This window comes from Plasmodium vinckei, assembly GCF_900681995.1.
Source record: "Plasmodium vinckei vinckei genome assembly, chromosome: PVVCY_13".
In the NCBI taxonomy this organism is placed as follows: Eukaryota; Apicomplexa; class Aconoidasida; order Haemosporida; family Plasmodiidae; genus Plasmodium; species Plasmodium vinckei.
In genome coordinates, this window is record NC_051305.1 from 1,691,793 (window position 1) to 1,715,314 (window position 23,522).

At 22.7% G+C, this 23,522-nt stretch overlaps 3 protein-coding genes across 3 annotated transcripts; 2 read left to right on the forward strand and 1 right to left on the reverse strand.

Moving 5' to 3' along the window:
* Positions 1 to 3,148: 3,148 nt before the first annotated feature.
* On the reverse strand, positions 3,149 to 10,087 carry PVVCY_1304580 (conserved Plasmodium protein, unknown function; the record flags this gene model as incomplete). Its single annotated transcript, XM_008624133.2, has 1 exon — positions 3,149 to 10,087. One exon carries the CDS (start codon positions 10,085 to 10,087, stop codon positions 3,149 to 3,151), a length of 6,939 nt encoding a protein of 2,312 aa, XP_008622355.2.
* Positions 10,088 to 12,883: 2,796 nt separating this feature from the next.
* On the forward strand, positions 12,884 to 13,696 carry PVVCY_1304590 (proteasome subunit beta type-7, putative; the record flags this gene model as incomplete). The annotated part of the gene is made up of 1 exon (XM_008624134.1): positions 12,884 to 13,696. One exon carries the CDS (start codon positions 12,884 to 12,886, stop codon positions 13,694 to 13,696), a length of 813 nt encoding a protein of 270 aa, XP_008622356.1.
* Positions 13,697 to 15,315: 1,619 nt separating this feature from the next.
* Positions 15,316 to 23,206, forward strand: PVVCY_1304600 (conserved Plasmodium protein, unknown function; the record flags this gene model as incomplete). Its single annotated transcript, XM_037634778.1, has 4 exons — positions 15,316 to 21,381; positions 21,498 to 22,184; positions 22,309 to 22,785; positions 22,916 to 23,206. 4 exons carry the CDS (start codon positions 15,316 to 15,318, stop codon positions 23,204 to 23,206), a joined length of 7,521 nt encoding a protein of 2,506 aa, XP_037490826.1.
* Between the last annotated feature and the right edge of the window lie 316 nt (positions 23,207 to 23,522).

Consider the following 23,522-nt stretch of genomic DNA (forward strand, 5'->3'; position numbering starts at 1 on the left):
ATAAATAACTAATAAAGATTAATTTAAATAAAATTTAATCATATTTATTATTTTAATTTAATATATTGTTTAATTATATATTTTTAAATTTATTTTAAATTAATAAAAATATTATTTAATAATTTTAATTAAATTTAATTATTATTAATTAATTTAATATATTATTTAATATATATTTTTTATTTTATTTTAAATAATATTATAATTTAATACTTAATTTAATTATATTTGTATATAATATTATTAATTTAATATTATTTAAATATAATATATTAATTAAATTAATATAATTTTATTAATAATAATATAAAATATTTAATTTAATATTTATTATATATACATTTTTTATTAAAATATTATTAATTAAAACTATTATTTTTATTTAATTTAAATATATTTACTATAATATACTAATATTTATTAATTTAATATAATTTGTTTAATAATTAATTTTTATATTTATATTTAATTAAATATACTTTATTAATAATATAATATATATAATTATTTACTATTTAATAAATATTTTATAATATTATTAATTTTAATATTATTTAATTAATTTAATTAAAATATATATTTATATTTTTTAATCATGAAATAATATTTATTATTATATTTTTAAATTATTATAATTATAAATTAGTTCTTTTATAATAAATAGTAATTTAATGAAATATTAATTAATAGTAGACATTTTGTTATTTGAGGAAAAATATATATCAAACTAAAATATATTAATATTTAAACATAATAGCATTATCTTTGTTTTTACGATGTAGTATTTTTAAAGATATAATGTGTTATAATTTTAAATATACATTATAATCTTAAAATCTAAAAATGTATCAATATGAAACTTAATATATTTTGTATATAATTATAATAATGCTATAACATTAGTTATTATGTTTTTGTACTCTTATATAAATATGAATTACAAGCCTTTCCTTTATACCTACACATTACAACAATAATATGTATAATTTTCCTATCATTTATATGCTTTACTTTAAATTGGCTTTATCAACAAAAAAACGCAAATTGTAATGTGATCTTTGAACGAATTTATAATTCAAAATGAAATGAAAGCATATATATAAATAAATCCATCAATAGAAAAAATACTGTTAATGATGATTTAAAAAGTGATAAATAAAAATTGTATTATTTATGCAAATTAATATAATATTTCATAATTCCACATAGAGAATCATACTTTAGTAAAATTTGCATAAAATCTATATGTGTCTTATTGTTTTTTTGTGATACTAAGTATAAATTTTGTTATTTATTACGTAGTTTTCAGTTAAAAACTATTTTAAATTATATTCAAAAATATAAAAAAGGTAAAAGAGTGAGCAAGTCAGTAATGTTGGAAACTTTTACAAACAAATTTAAAACACAAATAACCCATATGATGTTTTTTTAATTATTACAATTGCTTTCATTGTCTGAAATATGCTTCTCTTAATAAGAAATCTATACCATTATATTCTACTTCTTATATTTCAATGGAATTCATTTCATATTTATCCAAATATACATTGTAATGAATTCTAAGATTATAATGTTTTCTATGCCCATTTAAAAACTCCTATTAAAAATCATGTAATAAAATAAAATGGGGATTAAAATAATACCATTCAATGAATTTATAAATAAATAAATAAAAACAGTTCCAAATAGTTTTATTTTGTGCAATTAAAAATATTAAAACCGTAGTATTGATTTATCACACTTCATTTATTTTATATTAGCAATTGTATAAAATGCATAAAAAGAAAACAAATAAAGCAACTGTTTCATAAAATATAATTGCATATTTTGGTTTGAAATGAGATTTGTCTTTGATGTATTTGCAGGAAAGAGATGAATATATCGTTTGCATAGTATTTTTTTATTTTTGTTGGTTCTATTTACTATGTTTTTGATATTATGAATATTCATTTGATTGGTATAAAAACATATATTTTGTAAAATTCGTCCCAAATCCTATTGATAATGTTTTTCTTTGCATTCTATACTACCTATAATTTAGAGCTTAAGTCATTTTTAGTAATATGTAAGAATATTATATTTTGGTTGTCTTATTAATAATTTTTAATGTAATTATTAGTAAAATCGATTTTAGTATATTATTGTATACTAGTTATAATAATTAGGCAAAAGTAAAAAAGGTGTATATTTCGAAATGCTAATCTTTCCAGGGGAAAAACATAGATAATTTGCTTTTTATTTTAAATTAAAAATGCAAAAAATAGGACCTTGAAATATATACTTTTGATGCCCAAAGGAAATATACTGCTATTCATATTTTTGAGTTTTATAAAGGTATAATGTAAAATTAAATTATAATTTATATGTTTTTCTAACTATTCATACTTATAAATTATTACATTATATAAGAACCCCAAAAAATACTATAAAATAAAAAGACTAAAAATGATATATAGACAATCATATATTTACAGCAATGCAGAAATATAGCTAACTTAAAACCCATTTCAAATATACCAATAAAAAGAGAACAATATTTTAACAATACCATATATTTTTTATTATTCTATTCGATAAATATATTCTTACGAATGACCGTGTTTATAACATTATATTTATTATAATTGACAATTATCCGTTAACACGAGTAAATTTGAAAGCTGTTTTTTTTTGTAGTATCATGTTTCATTCATAATATAAATTAAAATGTTGTATTTTTATTAGTTTTTTTAATGGTTTATTAATAAATAAAAAAAATATTATACATTTAAGTGCAAGACCGCGAAATGATTAATGTATAATTGTTAATACAGAAAAAAAAATGCATATGTATTTTTATGAAAATGTATACACGTATTTATAAAATGAGTAAATAATACATATAAATGACATGTACATAGATATAATATGTAGCCTTTAATATATAATCATAAATTTCGCTGTGTTCACAGAAAAATATAGCGCATGACTAATAATTTAAAATATTAATATCAAAATAAACAAAAATTTTTAATTAAAATGTAGAAAAATCGGAATAATAATGATGTATAAATATGGCAAATTTAATTATTTTGAAAAAGTGTATAAATAAATATGAAAAAATAGTGTTAAGGGGTCCACCTATAATTATATTTATGTGTATATTTTTCTAGAATAAATTTTTAAAAACAGAAGTAGCCATTTTAAAAGCACTAGACATGGATGTTTCGCTTGTTGCACTCGAGGGAGTTTCCGCTATTTCTTTGTTCGTATTACATTGTTTATCATTTTCTGAATGTTCTATAGATATGTTATCAGAATCGTGATGCATTTTATTCCCATATTTTCTAATTTTTTTATTTTCATTAACACTTATATTACTATTACTTAACCTCTTAGAATTAAAAGAACTTATAGAAATTCCAGCATTGTTATTATTTTTTTTTTTATATAACAATGTGTTACAGTTTTTAATTTCATTTTCAATTATATTTTTTTTATCAATATTTTCTTGCGTTAATTTTAGGATATTAGTCTCTGGAATAATATTTCTCAAATTTTTGTTAATATGCTTATTGTTATTCTGATGAATTTCCATGCTATTATTACTACTATTACCAGTATCATCACTTACCTTTTTTTTCTTTTGTTTTTTTTCCATTTGAATGTAATTTTCTGGATTTTTACCATGAAAATACTCATTCATTATTTTATTACTTCTTTCATTATTCCCATCATTATTATTATTGTAATTTTCATAATTGGATTCAAAAAAATTGAAGTGACTATGATCTGAAGATGGTGTAATAAGTTGTTTCTCTTCTTTACATATTTTCATATATTTTTCTTTTAATCCATTTATATTATCTTTTTGATTCAAAATATTGTGGTCAGGAAAATTATTTTTTGATGGTTTATATTCAAAATGTCCAATATTGCTACTCATATGCTCATTTTTATTTATTTCGTTACCTTTTAAATTATTATAGTCGTCAGAAACACATCTCATATCGCTTTTAGCATAAATATTTTTATTCCCGTATATATTTTTATGAAAATTATTTTTTTTTAAATTATGACTGCTATTGTTATTATTATCACTAGTATTATATACTTTATAATATGTGTTAATATCCTTTTTATCATCAAAATTTCTGGGAATGAAACTCATTTGATTATCCCCCTTCCTATAACTGCAATTATCATCAATGGTATTAACATCATTGGTAACATTATTATTTCCCTTATGACTGTTCATATTATATTCTTTTTGTCCCATTTGCATATTTCTAAGCATTGTCATTTTTACATTATTATCATTTCCATAATTGTTGTTTATACCTTTGTTTTTGTAATATGATTGGGAAATGTCTCCTTGATTTTTCATATTAAAATTGCTTTTATACACAATGTTATCATTACTCTTGGCGATATAATTTTTCATACCACTGGTACTATTATTATTATTAATATCGTACATATATGTGTTACTTTTGAAATAATGCATACTGTTTTTTTCAAAATTGTTTTCATTCATATCCAAAACTTCACAATCATTTTGTCTATTCTTATTACCACATTTTTCTTCAATATAACCTGTCTGTTCATAATTTTTTGGGTTATGTTTTTTTTTTAAATTGTCTTCATTAACCATCATATCTTTATTATAAGTACCTTTCAGATTGTTGCATTTAATAGGGTCATTGAGTTCAAAAATATGAAAATTGTTTTTATTATTGTTATAGACGCTAAAATCATTAAACTCGTTAAATTCAGTGGTATCATTTCCATTAAAGCCAGAGTTTCCATTGTCATTATTATTGTTACAAATGTTATTATTGCTATTGTCGTTATTGTTGTTGGTAGTTTGCATGTTGTCCGAATTACTCATCGACGAGTTTATAAAATCGAAGCAATCTGAATTGTTGATAGATTTTTTAACAGATTTTTTTTTTTTTTTTTTTGGAGAAGCAAAAAACTTTATCGTGTTGTCCTTGTTTTTAATGTAATCAAATGCTGTGTTGTGGCAATTATATTTATTATCCATATTATTTCTGTAGAGTGATGTATTTACTGCCATAATAGGTACTATGTTATCTTCACAATTTTTATGATTATAAATACTTTTTTTATTTTTAGATATCATACTGTTTGAATAATAAAAACTGCTATTTTCTTTATTATTTTTGAAATCATTCATATATTGATCATTTACATAGTCTGTTTTATTTTCATGATAGTTGCACATATTTTTGTAAGGATAACTAAAGCCTTCAGCACTTTTTATTGTTTTCCCGTCTTCTCTATTGTTGTTGTTTCCATAATTTCCAAAGTTAGCATCGATATCCATTGTTTTATATTTCTCCTTTATCATCTTCTTTTTCTTTTTTAACAATTTTTTTTTTTTTTTTGATAATTTTTTTTGTTTCATAACATTTTGTTGGAACATGAGATGCTCACATCCACTTGCTCTTTTCCTAAAAGAAAGTTGTTTATCATTCTTTTTAAATTCTAAACTTTTATTTGTACTATATCTACTTTTTAAATCATTATTTGATTCTTCTGCATCATTTTTGGATTTGTTGTAACACAAGTTTGTATAAATAACTCTTGAATCATTCCATGCATAATAAGAACTAGGATCAAGAGTTGGACAATAGCAAACATCAATATCAGCTACTTTGTCTGTCATATTTAAATATTCATTATTTGTACTTAAATACCATTCAAGTTCCTCATATAATAATGGATCACATGCCCAGTTTAACTCGATGTTCGTTTCTCTACTCCACCTTTTTTTTAAATAAGAATGTACTTGCGGCCATTCTTTATCTGATATCTTATCACTTAAATTACTTATAACCTTTTGTTTTGCCAATATTCTTAATAATGAATGATTTTTACGACTATTTTTTGAAACAAAATTATTATACACATCTTTATCAAAAACTTCATCAAAGTCTAACAAGCTTGGTGCTGACCCAAATATAGTAAAGGGGTTATAGCAACTTTGCTCTTTTAGCCTTTCAATGATTTTTTTTTTATTATACCACTTTGGATGATATAATTTTATATTTGTTACATTTGTTATATTACTTTTTATACAATCATTTTTTGTGTCATATATAGCACTGTGCTGAACTATTTCTCTATCTCTTAATATACAAATATTTTCTTCATTATTTAAATCACCACCATGTTTTTGTAATAAATATAGACAAATATCAAAATTGTTGGATCGATTTTTTACTGGTAATGGCTTTAAAACTTTATGAAGTAAAGGAATTTTTCCATTAAAATCTTTTAGTATTTGTTCATATTTTTTTTCAGTTGATTCTAAATTATCAAAAGAATTTAATGATTCTTTTAAAAGATTCGCATCATTATCATCATTGCCTAAATCGTCAGAACAAAAACTATCATCTCTACTTATTTCAGTCAACGATGAATCTTTAAAATCGTAACAATCTGTATAATTTAATTTTTCTGATTCATTTTTATCTAAATTTTTAATTGAATATTTTTCATAATATTTAATAAATATATCATTATTATGATGGTCATTACCACCTTTTACATAATTCAAATTATTTGTATTATTGTTGTTGTATATGCTATTATTATTGTAACTATTATTATCATTGTTTACATACTCATTATTGAACACACTAATTTTTATATTATTAAAATAATTTTTATGGGGATCATTAAATCCTCCATCATGATTAAAGGCGCTATTACCACATTCAGCAATACTTATATTGGGTTCATAGTTGTAATTTTTATTAATAAAAGAAAAATTATCCTTTTTATTTTTTATGAAATTTTCTCCTAACTTTCGAGATTCGTGAGGTATATAGCTTGGGTTTAAAATTTTATCTTCATTACAAAATCTTTCATAATCTTCATTTGTTCTAAATTTTGATGGGTCTTCCTTCAAGCATTTCATTAAACACTCATCAACTGAAAATTCATTATCATTGTTATTCATTTTTATATCTTTATTTAATGATGATGTATCAAAATTATTTTTAGGTGTTATCAAACTAATATCATTATTATTCGAATTTGCATGATCTATCAATGGTGTTATTCTAGATAACTCGTTTTTCTTATAATTATCCTTAAAAATGCAAAAGGATTTAATATAGTCTGGTATATATTTTGGAGGTATAGAATAATTATCGTTTTCTATATTTGATATCGTAGGAGTTTTACGTAAATTAGAACTAGCAATGGAATTTATACTCGATCTTAAATTTTTTAATTCGGAAAAATTGCTTATGGGAAATGTTATCTCCTTTTTCACAGTATTTGAAATTGTTACATTTGATTCAATTTGTTCCCTCGGATTGTTTGTCTTTATTTCTTCCTGAGTTTTTTTATCTTCACAATTTGTTGGCTTTATGTCTATACTTTTCTGACAAGGAAACAAATTCATAAAATTATTTTTTTTATTTTCGTCACTTAACAAATTATTATTACAATTTTTAACTAAAGGTTTACATAATATATTGCTAGATCTATTAATAAGCGGACTACTAAAATCATTACTAGTTTTATTTGGCATATTACTATATCCCGATAAAACACTGTAACGATTATTTGCAACACTACTACAATAATTATTATATACACTACTTGGAATGTAAGAACTATCTTGATTTTCATTAAACACACTATCATTCAAATTATCGCTTGCTATCGTAATATATGAATCATTTCTTTTTATATTATTTATATTAGAATCATATTCATTATATATTCCAAGAGGTGTATTATTAATATGATTGCTAATAGTACTAATACGTCTACTACTATTTATGGGTGTATTATAACGATTTATATGGTTTTTTTCATTTGTGTGATAATTTTCTCTACAAGTATTATCATTATACTGACGATTTTTATCAACATTCGTGTCATTAAACTTTTTTTTCAAAATATTCTCAGCCTTTGGCGTCATATCTATAGAGTCTATATTTTTGTCACTTATACAAATATTACTACTATTTTGACTATTTATTGTATATGAAGCTTCACATTTTCCACTTCCATAACTAGAATTATTACAACTATTTAACATGCATATTTGTGGACTTGATAACTTTTTATATTTAGGATCTGTTTTATTATCATCACTTTTATCTATATTATTATCTTCTTTTCCACTGCTTAAGTTACTTACTTTCTTTCCTTGAGAACACGTTTTTTTTGTAGTATCAAATTTGTTTATACTTATATCCTCATCTAAAAGATTACGATGTTCTGTCTGGTCGTTTTTTATAGTAATATCCTCTTTGGAAATCGACTGGTCATTATTTTCTGTGGAAATAGTTCGACATTTTTTATTATAGTGTAATGAATTTGAACGACTAAATGAATTATCATCATATTTTTCAAAATTGTTCAATGTAGATAACTGTTTATTAACATTACTTATTTGGTTGTTTGTATTTACAATGCTATTATAATTTAATTCATTTACACTATTATATGAATCATGTACTATGTCTTTATTATTATCATCATGTTTAAAATCTACATTATTGCATACAGAAGATGATGGAGTATTGCCTAATGTTAATTGTGTTTCTATATATCGTTTTTTTTTAGGCTTAAAATTTTGATTAAAATTTTTTAATTTAGTATGCAAATGATTTTCTTTCAAATAATTCACACTATGTTTATCATTGCCTAAAGTTAATTTATAATTAATATTTTCCTTACTTATATTTTTTGCAAGAGTGGTATTATTTTTCTCTCCGTCGATTAAATGATCGTTCTTTAAAGAAACCTCACAGACTCTATTATCTTCCTTGGTCCTATTGTTATTATTTTTTTTTTCACTTTTTCTAGGTTTTTCTGAAAAATAGTTATCCGAATAATAAAAACTATCATGTATGTTTGAACTTAAAGGACTTTTTATTCCATTTTTTTCAGGGTATAAATTTTTAGGTACATTATTGTTGTTTTCATTGATGACTAATTTACTGCTACTTTGAGTATCGCATTGTTCACTATTATATGAATTATAACTATCTTTTATGCTACTATTTTTTTGTTTTTGTGTGCAATTTATATTTTTAAATATTGTTTTAAAATAAAATTTTGATATCATATCATTGCATTTCTTATGTATTTCACTTTCCAATTGTCTCAATTCAGATTTATTTACACCCGAACTGATGCCATGATAAAAATTATTATCACGTAATATTTTATTTACATAGCTAAGTAAATTTTTATCATACTCATTATTTTTTTTTTCAATTGACGTATTTAAACCGTTTGATAAACTAACAATTGAATCTATTAAACTATTAGTTGTTATTTTATGTTTACAATGTGGACTATATAATGATCCTTTTGAAACAGAATCATTTATATATGACTTGAAAACATCATCATTATCATTAATATTATTATTAATACATGGCGTATTAAAAGAGGAACTGTCTATAAATTTATATGATGCGTTTGACTTTCTATTTGTAGCATTTTTATTATGTAATATATCATTATTTGTTTTTACCTTATTTTTTAAGTTATTATTATTTAGGGTATACAAATTGGAAAAATCATCTCCATAGATATTATTAGAATGCTCCAATAATATATCCCTTATTTCACTTTGTAAACTTTTCTTTGATTTTTTATTAGAATGTTTATGTTTTTTGTCTTTTAAATGTAATTGATGTGAATTTTTTTCTTGATCACTATTTTTTATATTTGAATTATTTACTATACAATTATAATTAACTCTATTGACACTAACTTGGCTTTTTTTTTTACTTCTTGACAATCTTTTTAATTGAAACAAATTTGCTTTTTTTTCTATAGAATAAAGTTTTGCTTTGTTTTCACGTTCTGAATTGCTCGTATTATTTTTGGAAGAAATATGTTTGTATTTAGTCTTATAATCTTTTAAAAATTTGCGAGTTTTTATTGTGTCTCTTTCAGTTTTTAATATATCCTTGCAGTATGGTGTAATTCTATTTGCTATAACCTTTACTTGTGTACTGTTATTTTTTGATGGTATTTGGCTATTCCGTGGATAATTCCGATTTCTTTGTTTTTCAATCGTGCTTTCTGTTACAACAAGCATGATGCGGATAATTAATTTTATTAATGAAAAATGTGTTGTTTACATAGGCGTTCTTTATATATATATTTATTTTTATTACTAGAACTACTCTTTAATTTATTTATTATTTTACACCAGTACATATACATGCGTTTATAATGTATGGGTATTTAAGCATATTAATGTTTTTATATATATTTATCTCATACTCATTTTACATAATGCCTTTTTATATGCTTATGCCCTTAAAAACTACGCGTATAATAGCTATTACATAGATAAATGACTCACAGATACTATATATATATGTGTGTATTTTACCTATTTTATGGCTTATTATGCTTTCATTTGTTTTATTATTCCGTTTCTTATTTGTATTTCTCTCTTTTTGATGTGTGTAAACAAGTTATAAAAATCATATGCTTTGCAAATATATATAATGTATGGAAAAAAGTGTGTTATGAAGATATAATGCAAATTCAATAATGAAAATTTATAAGTTATTCATACTTTGTTATTTAAAATTTTTATATTTATAAAAGAAAATATATCATAATTTTTTTTAACGAAAAACTATTAATTAAACAATGAATACTTTCTCTATCTTTAAAAATTATGTATTGTATCGATTCAATTGATGTATTAAGGATACACAATATTTTTAAACATATTAACTTTAATAATTGAAATATAAGGTATATATGTATCACATATACATATTATATATATATTACGTATGATATAAAAAAAATGTTTTATTGTATTCATGTAACATATGTATTATTCATAAATACGAATTTAGTATTGTTAAAATTTTCAGCTTTGTATTAAATACTATATCTTTTTTTTTCTTCGTGTGTATTATATATATAGTATAAAAAACGCACATAAAGGCGAAAAACATGGGAGGTAATAAATATATGCAATGTATATATGCATATATATTTTTAAAAAAAGAACAAAAAAAGACTTAGACATTTCATTAGTACAATACTTTTTGAGGATTATCATCAATTGAAATAAAAAATTATATAAAATTGCATTAGGTGTATATTATAATTAAAAATGTGAAACTCTTTCATTAAAAAAAAAAAGAAAACGATAATTTACATAATCTTTTAATATATATCTTATTTTTTAATTGAAATACGTTTTTTATTTATTTTCTCAAAAAGGATATTGTCTTTTTTTATATTTTTATATTGTGAATTCAAACATTATTAATAAAAAAGTAAAAAAAAATTCTTAACGTTAATAAAAAGACTGCGCATTTTTTATAAAATCTTACATGTTATAATATAAAAATAGCTGATTATTCATATTTTTTTTGTAGCTTAAAAAAAAAAAGCGAACAAAAGCACAAAACAATATTAAATTTTCTTTTTAAGCTTTATGGTATAAGCTTAAGAATATATTTTTCTCTTTCCTAATTATTTTATTTCCCTCATTGAAAAAAAAAAATGTTTATATAAACGAACTTATATATTTTTAAAAGACAAAATATGCAGAATTTTTTGTTATATCATGACATAATAACATCATTTTTTTTTCTCTTTTTTTTTTGTTTTTTTTTTAATTCACACACTATATAAATTAAAACATTTAATGGGACTAATGTGCTCGCATATTCGTGTAGATATCGCATATATGCACAAAATATATACAATATGTGCTAATCGTTACCACACCACTCATGTGAAATCCATATATTTCTTGTATTATTTTACATAAGGAATATTATAAAATCACAATATATAAAACAATTTATGGAAAGTTCATAATTCAATTATTCATATTTTTATTATAATACTACACATTGAATATAGTATACACAAAACAAAAAAAAATAATAAAACATATAGGTGGTAAATTCAGGTAATTATGTGGTATGGGTTAACAAATATATCCATACATAAGTATACACTGGTTTAATATAGCAAATTGTTTTGCGTTTGTTAGTAAATTATAATTTCATTATTGCTCAAGCAATTTTAAAACATTTTATTTTTATTTTTCCTTATTTCTATAAAATATTCGAAATCCATTTTATGTTAAGTTCTCAAAATGTGGTCAAGGGCTATATGTTTTCTTTTAAAAACAAAAAAGGATAAACAATAAAATCATATGCAATAATATTGTATAATTTTGCTCTCTTCAAAAAAATTTCGAGGCATACACTTTTTGGTTATGCAAATAAAAAAATATATTATTACCAATAAATTTAGCAGAAAATAATTTGAAGCTGTTTAGCAAATACTAAAATTATGGAGCACGCTTTAGATATACTTATGTGCTTAGAAAAAAAATACTTTGTAATTTTAAGGCACGCTCTTGGTATACAGGCTTAAATATTTAAAGGGGGAAAAATAAAATAATGTTATTATAGCAATATTAACTATATGAGGCGCGTCCCTTATTACATAAAAAATCAATAAGCAATAAAATATTCATATTGATTAAGTAGAAATGCTAAATAAATATTTATAAAAAATATTATATAAACGAAGCATATTTTTTAGCATGCTAACTGCAAAAGAAAAAAAACATTATATATGTACATACGAATATATTTTTAATGTGTTAATTATATAGTATTTGTGTTCTAAATGTATGTATAAAACATATTAAATTTAAAAAAATATTTTATGTGTATAAATGTTGAAGAGGAGAAAAACAAAAAACTACAAGCATTTATTTCTATCAATTTTGTATAAACATTTGATAAAATAATTAAAAAATAATCCACACGAGCAATAAATCATTCTAAATTATTCCCGTTTTTTTAATGCTTTATAGTATAATAATTAATATATAAATATGAAACTCGATTATATAAATGCGATAAAAGAAGAAAATGGAGGATATAATTTTGAAAACCTAAAGAGAAATGAAATTTTGAAGGAAAAGGGAGTAACATTCCCAACATTTCGAAAAACAGGAACAACTATTTGTGGAATAGTTTGTCAAAATGCAGTTATATTAGGAGCCGATACACGAGCAACAGAAGGGCCAATAGTTGCAGATAAAAATTGTAGTAAATTACATTACATAAGCAAAAATATATATTGCGCAGGTGCAGGTGTGGCTGGAGATTTAGAGCACACTACATTATGGCTACAACACAATGTTGAGTTACACCGTTTGAATACAAAAACTCAACCTAGAGTAGCTATGTGTGTATCGAGGTTAACTCAAGAATTATTTAAATATCAAGGTTATAAAGTATGCGCAATAGTATTAGGAGGTGTAGATGTTACTGGACCACAGCTATATGCTATAAGCCCTCATGGGTCGTCTTGCCTCTTACCATTTACAGCTTTAGGATCAGGATCTTTAAATGCTATGACCGTTTTAGAGGCAAAATATAGAGATAACATGACAATAGAAGAAGGAAAAGAACTTGTGGCTGAAGCAATATGTGCAGGTATCTTTAATGATTTAGGTTCTGGTGGAAATGTAGATATTTGTGTCATAACAAAAGATGGTACACAACATATAAGACCTTATAAACAACCAAACCCTCGATTATATCATTTAGCACATCCAACTATTTATCCAAAGGGAACTACACCAATTTTATATGAAAAAATTGAAAACATTAAAAAATATATTACCATAGAAGATGCATAATTATGTTGTAAGTACATAATATTGCTTCTCCGTTACGCAAATATTATGCATGCGTTATTTCCCTTTTTTTATTTAAAATTGATTTTAATGCATTATTTTTTATATTTTTTTTTATTATAATAATCTATTGTTTCTTCATTTTAATTTACATATATTTAGAAGTTCTAAGTATACTATAATTCCTTAAAAAAGTTTAACATATATTTCATTAATTATACATAAACCTATAAAATATCTCATATTATTTTCAATAAACGATTGATGCTTAAGTACCATTATATATGTATCGATCATATATATTAAGTGCAAGAATAAGCAAATAAAGAAAATAATTTAATATGAATACAAATTATTTATGTTAATATCAAAATAATTGATAATGATATATGTATATCTTTTATGTTTTAAATTGGTATCCACACATTAATTTGCACTGCAACTATGCCTGTGGAGTGTAAAGCGTCAATCTTTGTTTGATATGCTTATATTAAAAAATGCGTTAGAAACTAAAATAAAAAAAAGAGGCAATAAAACATTGCGAAAACTGAATTATATTTTCTAAAACATAGTTGCATTAAAAGTACATTTTGCATATATGTGACAACCCATGCTTATTTTTATTGTACCCCTATAAATCTTAATAATTCCGTAATAAACTTATTTAATAGTAGTAGTTCACTTTTATATAATTTTTTTTGTTATTATGATTGTTGTTAAAGTTTTTCAATAGTTGTATTTTACCTTTTAAAGGAATATTCTTAGGGGTAATACGAGTATTATATATTTCTTGCTATATGTGCCTCTTAATTTGGAAAATGGAAAATAGGGTTAAAAACGAAAATTCAATATTAAAAGTGGTAGTAATAATAGAGAAAAAAATATAAATTATTATTTAAATCACGAAAGTTTATTTTTATATATATAATATTTTTTATCTATAAGAAATTATATGGAAAATACAATACAAGCTTAAGACAAGAATGATTTAACTTGCCAATTTTTTATCCTATGAGAGGAATCAACAATAAAATATCTACTAAGCAAATGAAACTATTTAGTAATATTATAAAAATTATTGTATACAAATATGTACTACCAATAAATAATATTTGATTCTTTCAAAATAATCAATAAAAAAATTATATAATAAAATTTGTATTACATTTTTATGCAATTTCTTTTTTTTTGAAAAATGAATATTAAATAATAAACCTAGAACAATTTTAAAGCCTTTGATCAAATTGGAAAAGGATTTATTAACATTAGGGAAAAGATACCATAAGTTAAACAATTCGATGTATGTGCACAAAAATGCGAAATTACACAATGAAAAAAATGTGTATCAACACCATATGTAAGGGGAGAAAAAATGATAAATCTTTGGCAAATAAAAAAATTTTGCTGATAAAATTGCTACAAAAGTTACTATTTTAATTGGTAAAACTACTAAATAACAAAGGCAACTATTTGCATCCAAGGAACTTGTTGTGTATGGGAAATATTAAGACACTTTCCGACTTTGTTAAAATAAATAATAGTGAAAAACTTTAATAAAATGCTTCCTTTTTCTTTTTTTTGTGATTTTTTGTGTAACAAAAAAATCTTAATAATTAAATAAAATGAATATTAATAAATTCAATTCTAATACAGAGATAAAGAAATATGAAATTAAAAATAATTATAATGCATTAAAGACAAACTTTGTTAATAATGATAAAAATTATCATGGTTGTATCCATGCTCATAATAATATAAATGCTAAATATAGCGAATTTTATGTTTTTCCCAGTAATGATAACGGTAATATATTAAAATCGTCTAATGGTGTATTATGTGCAAATACCCCTCATAAAAACAATAATTTAAAAAACAAAACAAGTATAAATGAAATTCAAATTAACAAACATAATTATAATAATATAAATAATGAAAATGTGACTAATAATGTCCCTTATACATATTGTATGAACAATACTGTCGGAATGAATAATTCATACAACACAGATAACACAATAAAGAATAAATTCAACAGAACAAGTTATTTATCAAATAATGTAAATGCTTTGGGCAATGCTAATAAAAATGAAGACGATGTATTTTATAGAAAAAGAGGGTTGGACATTTTTAGTTGGTCAAATGATATATTACTCCAAAAAAATAATGTAAAAAAACCCAATTTATGCAACAATTCACAAAGTAATAATATAAATGTTCCAGAATATAAAAAATCAATACATAAAGAAAATTTTGGTGATTTAAGTAAAGTATATAATAGTAACGATATATCAACTTTAAAAATTAATGAAAATGATGAAATACATATGGAATACTCCTATAAACATAATATATATGAAAAAGGAATGAGTGGAGAATATTCCAATATGTCTTTGAATAGTTGTAACAATGTAAATCATAGTACATTTTTACATTTGAAGCAAGGCACTAACAATTCATATTATGGTGTTGATATTGAAACATTTGTCGGTGAAAAATGTGATAGTTATGTAAATTTTAATTGCAGTACAAATGATTTTAATACCAACTCTAAATTAACAATATCAAAATTGAAGGGAAAACAGGAAGAGATAACACATAACTGTGCCCAAAATGGAAATATTGGATATACCGTTATAAAAAATAATAATAATTTAAATAAATTTAAACAATGCAATAATTTGGAAGGAAAAAATAATATTTATGAGTGTGAAAATGAATGGAAGCAAGTTTTAAGATTGAAAAATGCCAAAAAAAATAAAAAATGCTCAAATATTTCAAAAACCGAGAAATGCAATATAAAGTCACGCACAAAAATGGACAGCAAACAACTACATTTATGTAATATGATAAATCATATGAACAGTCAGAAAAATAATACACAAAATAAAAAAATAATACAAAAGTATAATGAACAAGCAATAAATAATAACATTAATTTTACTTATGATCATAAATCCAATACTAAGGATAAAAATATAAACCCTGAAGTAAACACATTTGATTTCGATTATTTTGATAATTTTCATTCTTTTTTAAATGAAAAAGAGGCAACTATTAAATTGGACACAAAACTAATAAGTGAAAACAATTTACAAAGTGAAAAAAATGGACAAATATCCAACTACAATAGCTCTATTAGTATTTATCACAATAATAGCAATAATAATAATAATCGTGTGTGTAATATTTACCATAATGAAAATGCTATGAAAAAATGTGTGCAAATTTCTAATAAAAGTAATATGGAAACTAGCGAACAAATATATAATTGTAATGGTCATCAAATTTGTAAAAACTATAACGTAATGCATTTAAATGAATATACAACATCGAACGATGAACAAAATATAATTTTAAATGAAAATATGAGTTATGATAACAAAAATTTTGCTTTTAAAAAAAAACCCATAAATGAGCAACATACTTATAATAAACATGACTTTTACATGAACAGTAATAATTTTAGGGATATTTCAAAAAATATATATATAACCCCGCAAAAAAATACAGTTTGTTGCCCAAAAGACCTACAAAATAATATATTAATAAAAAACCCAATTTCCAAAAGTAACGATACATATAATATTAAAAACAACATACACAAAAATATTTATTCTACAAAAAATGTATATAACGATGAAAAAGATGTAGCTTCAATGAATATATTAAAAAAAGTAGCGTCATTTGAGAAAAGGCCATCAAATAATATTGTTAATAATGATTACATGAATAAAAATGTAACGGTTGGTTTTCAAAACTATAAAGGAATTGAACATAACTCAAATAATGAAATTGCAAAAAAAAACCTCAACAATAATTTTATATCATCTTTAGAAAAACATAACCATTTAAAAAGTGATGTTAATAAAATAAAATATAATATAGGGGAATTTAGAAATAACAATGCAGAAGAATTATCTCTCAATATTTCAGAAAATTGTTTACAAAATAATTATAATAAAATGGGGGGTATGCAACTTAATTTAGAACAAAGTGAAGTTAACAATGTTGAAAAGGGTAGGCACGGCGAAATGCGCGAATTGTTAGAAATGTATGATAAAAACCAAAATATGAATATGCAGAAAGAGAATGAAATGGATGAGTTTTTAGAAATATACAATCAAAACAAGAATATGGTTATGCCAAAAGATAACGAAGTAGACGAATTTTTAGATATATATGACCAAACTAGAAATATGAATATTTCAAATGAAAATAATATTGATGAATTTTTAGAAATATATGATAAAAAAGGCGGTTTAAATAGATATACAGAAAGTAAAATGAACGAATTTCTAGATATTCATGGCATGATTCGAAGTATAGAGGAAGCTGAACAAATCGATAAAGAAAGAAAAATTTTAGAGAATCATAATAAAATAATTGATCTTCATGAAAGCCTAAGTATAAACAATTTATCAAGTACATATGATAATATTAAAGATATAGGAGAAAACAAAGATCAATCATCATGCAAACATAAAAATAATATTGAAGATTTAAATAAAAATGAGTTATTGGAATATTGGGGAGATTATCATTACGATAATGTTAAAAAAGACACACCAAAACATAATAATTCTTTTACTTATGCATCTGGAAAAGAGGTTAAAATAAATAAAGACATTTTAAAAGAAATGAGAAGTAAACTATTTAGCGATGACGAGCATGATAGCAATAAGGGTGAAAATAAAGCCATGAATGAAAGTAAAGGATTCAGTGGTTTTACCTATGCATCTGGAAAGGAAGTTAAAATAAATGAAGACGTTTTAAAAGAAATGAGGAGTAAGCTATTTAGCGATGATGAGCATGATAGCAATAAGGGTGAAAATAAAACCATGAATGAAAGTAAAGGATTTAGTGGTTTTACCTATGCATCTGGAAAGGAGGTTAAAATAAATGAAGACGTTTTAAAAGAAATGAGGAGTAAGCTATTTAGCGATGATGAGCATGATAGCAATAAGGGTGAAAATAAAACCATGAATGAAAGTAAAGGATTTAGTGGTTTTACCTATGCATCTGGAAAGGAAGTTAAGATAAATGAAGATGTTTTAAAAGAAATGAGAAATAAGTTATTTAGCGATGATGAGCATGATAGCAATAAGGGTGAAAATAAAACCATGAATGAAAGTAAAGGATTTAGTGGTTTTACCTATGCATCTGGAAAGGAAGTTAAGATAAACGAAGACGTTTTAAAAGAAATGAGAAGTAAGCTATTTAGCGACGACGAACAAGGCAGTAATAAAAATGAAAATAATGGATTTACTGGCTTTAGTTACGCATCTGGAAAAGAAGTCAAAATAAATAAAGACATTTTAAAAGAAATGAAAAATAAAATATTTAATGATGATGAATATGATAATTATGCAGACGAAATGAAAAATGAAGAAACTGATATAAAAAAACAAAACACATTATTAGAAGAAAGATCATCACCTGGAAATAGTTTAGAAAATGAATCACATGAAAAAGGAAAAAAAGAGTTAAAAGAAGTAAAAAAAAACAAATCAACTAATAATAAAAAAGGAATACGTGGGAAAAGGATGAAAACAAAAAGTGAAGAAAAAACATCTTGTAATGAATCATATTTTCCTCAAAAAAAAAAAAAAAGTAAAAGTAATAATAATAGAACAAATAAAGATTTAGAATCAAATAAAAATAGTAATGACGAAATGGATAAGGAAAAAATGCTTGTGGAAATAACACCATATAAATCCGAAGGGGTTAATGATACTATGAAAAAAAGTAAAGATAAAAATTATATATGTTCAAGTGATTATGATATGCCCCAAATTAAAGGTACGCCCAAAAAAATGAGTTCCAATTTAAAAGGTAAAAATAATTTTATTAATCCAAGAAAGCAAAATGTAAATAATGAAATCGAAGAAAAACAAACACTACAAAATATTAGTAATAATAATAATAAAGACAAATTAAAACTTGATTTAAACATAAATTTGAAAGATAGTCTGGGAATAATAAAAAAGACACTAACCAATTTATCAGAAAAAAGAAGAATAAAAGATACTAACTTTTTTACAAATTTTCTTATATTTATAAATGAAGAAAATAAAAAAAAACCTTATGAATTTAATTGGTTTAACAATGATTACATATATTTTCTAAAAAATGCAAATAAAAAAGAATATTATGTATCTAATATTAATGTAATGTATGAATTGTTCATATTAATAACAAAAGAATTGAACATATTTTATATATATGATTTCCCATGGTTTTTAAAAAAATATAATTTAATAACCATGTCATTAGTTCGTAAATATAAAAAGGAGTTAAAAGAAAAATATAAATGTTTAAAATATATGATAACTATGTTTAAAAGCCCTAGAAGTGATTTTAATAAATTTGTAGATAATAAAGAGTATTTGGATCCAACTTTTCATGATTCCGTTAATGATCGAAATGAAATTTTAGAAAACAAAGCAGAAGGTATAAATAGTATAATTATAAAAACTGAAAAAGAACAAAATGTAATATCTAATAAATTCGAAAAAGGAAATGACAACCATCTATTAGGTAAATTACGTAATAATTATGCTCATATACCAAATTCCAATTTAATGGGGAACATTAATTATTACGATGACAATGCTTATTATACAACTCTGTATAAAAAGCAAGCAAATATTTTCAAAAATAATATTATACGTATTAATAATGAGAATAAGGCTATAAATATGAACACATGCTCTGAAAATAAAACATTTTATAATAATGATTTTTTTGAAGAATGCAATATTAATCAGTCATATAAGTATGAAACTTATACGAATAAATACACTAGTAATATTGATTGTATAATTCCTTATAATTCCATAAATTTGGATATAACCATGATAAATTGTATAGACCAAGTACCGCCACCTTCACCCATTGAGTTTATATATAAGTTATTGAAAAGGTACATAGAAGAACAGAAAAATAAAAAGAGTGTTTTACAACTAATACAAGAAAACGCAGTTTCATATAAAGTGCCAATGAATTTACGAGTTGAAAAAATTATTAAAAAAGAGGAAAAGTACATAATAATTTTAAGTGATAATTTTGATTATATTTATTGCATAATAAAGGATACACATTTAGTGGATCTATTAATATGTAGTAAAATTAAAGAGGGTTATATTTTAAAAATTAATTCTTTAGATATAAATAATGATAATAATGTTATTCCCCATGAAGAAAACTCTAATAGTTATTCGAGGGGAATAACCTTTAGTTTATCGAGTAATAATTTAATATGTATAGACAAGGAAAATAAATTGAAAATTGGATTATCAAAATATAAAGCTAAAAGAATACGAAATATTAAAGATTTTGAAAATGGCTGTTTTTTTATAGATGTAGTAATTATAAGTAAAAGTGATTTTTCATATGGATTTTATGATCAAGCAAAAAAACAATATTATATTTTAAACAGTGAAATTTATGAAAAAACTGTGTATGATTTAAAAAATGAAATAACAAAACTTATGCATGATGAAAATTTTCATGAAAATAGTAAATATATCAAATTAAAAAATGATTTATATATGTTTCTCGAGGCAACAACTTTATGTACAATTCAGGCTATTGATTTTGCTTCTTCAGAAAAAATAAAAGAAACAGATTTATTGGATGATAAATTGGAGAAAATCATAAATTCCTTATGCCAAATTAAGCTTATTAAAGTAAGATTTAAAAAAAAAGTTGTAAACCCCCTTCGTTGTATATTTGTTTTATATCGATACGTTCGCATGTAAATAATTTCTATTTTTTCTTTCTCTTTATTTTATGCACCGTCCAGATTGATAAAGAAACTTATGAAAATATGAGAAAAGGAAGTAGAGTTCAACTTTTTAACACTTACATTCAAAAATCGAATAGAAACAATAAATTTGTGGCATCATTAGAGGATCATGTTTTAGATGAATTAATATATTCTTCAGCTAAAAAACAAGGAGATTATAGTAACATTAAATGGTTAGGAAACTATGATTTATTTAAATTGCATTTTTTAAAAGAAGATATTGATAAGAGTAATCCCCATTATTATAATGAATATGACAACTATTTAAAACTTTTCAAAAGCTATGATTTAAAAAATAAATCTTATACACCTATTGTATTTCAAGCTACAAGTTCAACATATATAAATGTTGATACAAAACATAAAAGTCAATTGATTGATGAGCTTCACAATATATTAACTATAAGTAATGAAGAAAATATTGATGACAATAAAATAACCAAGTTAGACAATGAACATAAAGAAGAAAACGAAAGTGACGAAAAAAAGTTAAACAAAATATACCCATCTTTTATTTATACAAATATATTTAAAATTCCAATTTTGTCAAAAATACATATGAACATTCTTAAAATGTATACAAATTTAAATGAAAATTATAAAAATGTATATTTTGATTTAATCCCTGGAAATTTATATAATGTATCTGGGATGGTTATTCATTATACTGATATAGAAATTAAGGTATAAATCTAATGAATAACAAAATTATGTTTGGACATGCGCACATATAATATTTATGTTGTCAGTTTATATATTCTCATAAGTTATATATATATATATTTTTTGTAATTTTCATTTTTCTCAGGAATTGATAGATTACAAATGCCCCGAATATACAAAAAATATGATGTGGTATAAAATCTTTTTACTAACATCAAATGGATATTTATGCTGCATAAATATTTCAATGTTGGCTCCAAATTTTTTAATCTCATCGTATAAAAAAGATTTTGGATGTAAAGAAAGAGAAATAATCAAGAGAATGATTCATGTTGAGCATTGTATGAACAAAAAAGAAAATAAAAATAGCCAAGTTCGAAATTGTGATAATGAAGATAGCCATGCTAGTAGTAATGAAAATATGAGTACAAGCAAAAATGATAAATATAATAATTTATTTAATTATTTATACAAATGTGAACGAAAAAATACAAATGAAAATATACAAAAAGAAAGCATAAATTTAAATGATTTAGACATTTTTATATATTTTACCGATCTTGAATTTATAAATTATGACCAAAAGCATGATATATTTAACTTCCGATCCTATTATCACCCGGTAACAAAAATTTACTTCATATTTATCACCTCTATTACATATGTGTATAGACATACTTAATTGGTTATCCTTATAGTATATACTATTTACCTATCAACTTGTTCATATTTTTACTTTTTTTTTTTGACAGAATTTTAAATCCCTAAGAACATACCCAAAAGAATTCGAACATATCAAATGGAGCATTACACGTCTGGTTAATGAAAATTATATTACATATGAAAAAAATAAACTTGTATTAAAATTAAGAGACGATTTTCAAATAAAAGTTGATAAAGAAAATTTTCAATATATATATTTATGGTACTCTCTAATTTATTCAAAATGTAAATCTATTGAATTAACCGGAGACATCTCTAAAAATACAATTTTATCGAAATTTTTAAAAAATATGTGCAACTTATATGATATCGTTAAGTAGCGATGAATATTATCCTCCTTTAATTTTATTCGTTGAATTATTTTTTTCTCCCTATTTATTATGTTTTGTTTGGTTTTTTCATATATTTGTATATCCATACACATTTTCAAAATATGAGTTTGTTAACTTATTCTGATTATCGGTGGTACTACCACTAACTACATTTGTATATACCTATAATTTTAAATTACAAACATACAAAATTTTATGTATCATTCATAGTCTTATAAAAGCATATAAACATCCTTAGATACATGTTCAGCACATATATATAATATGCTTACCATGTTATAAAAAAATATATATTACTAAAACA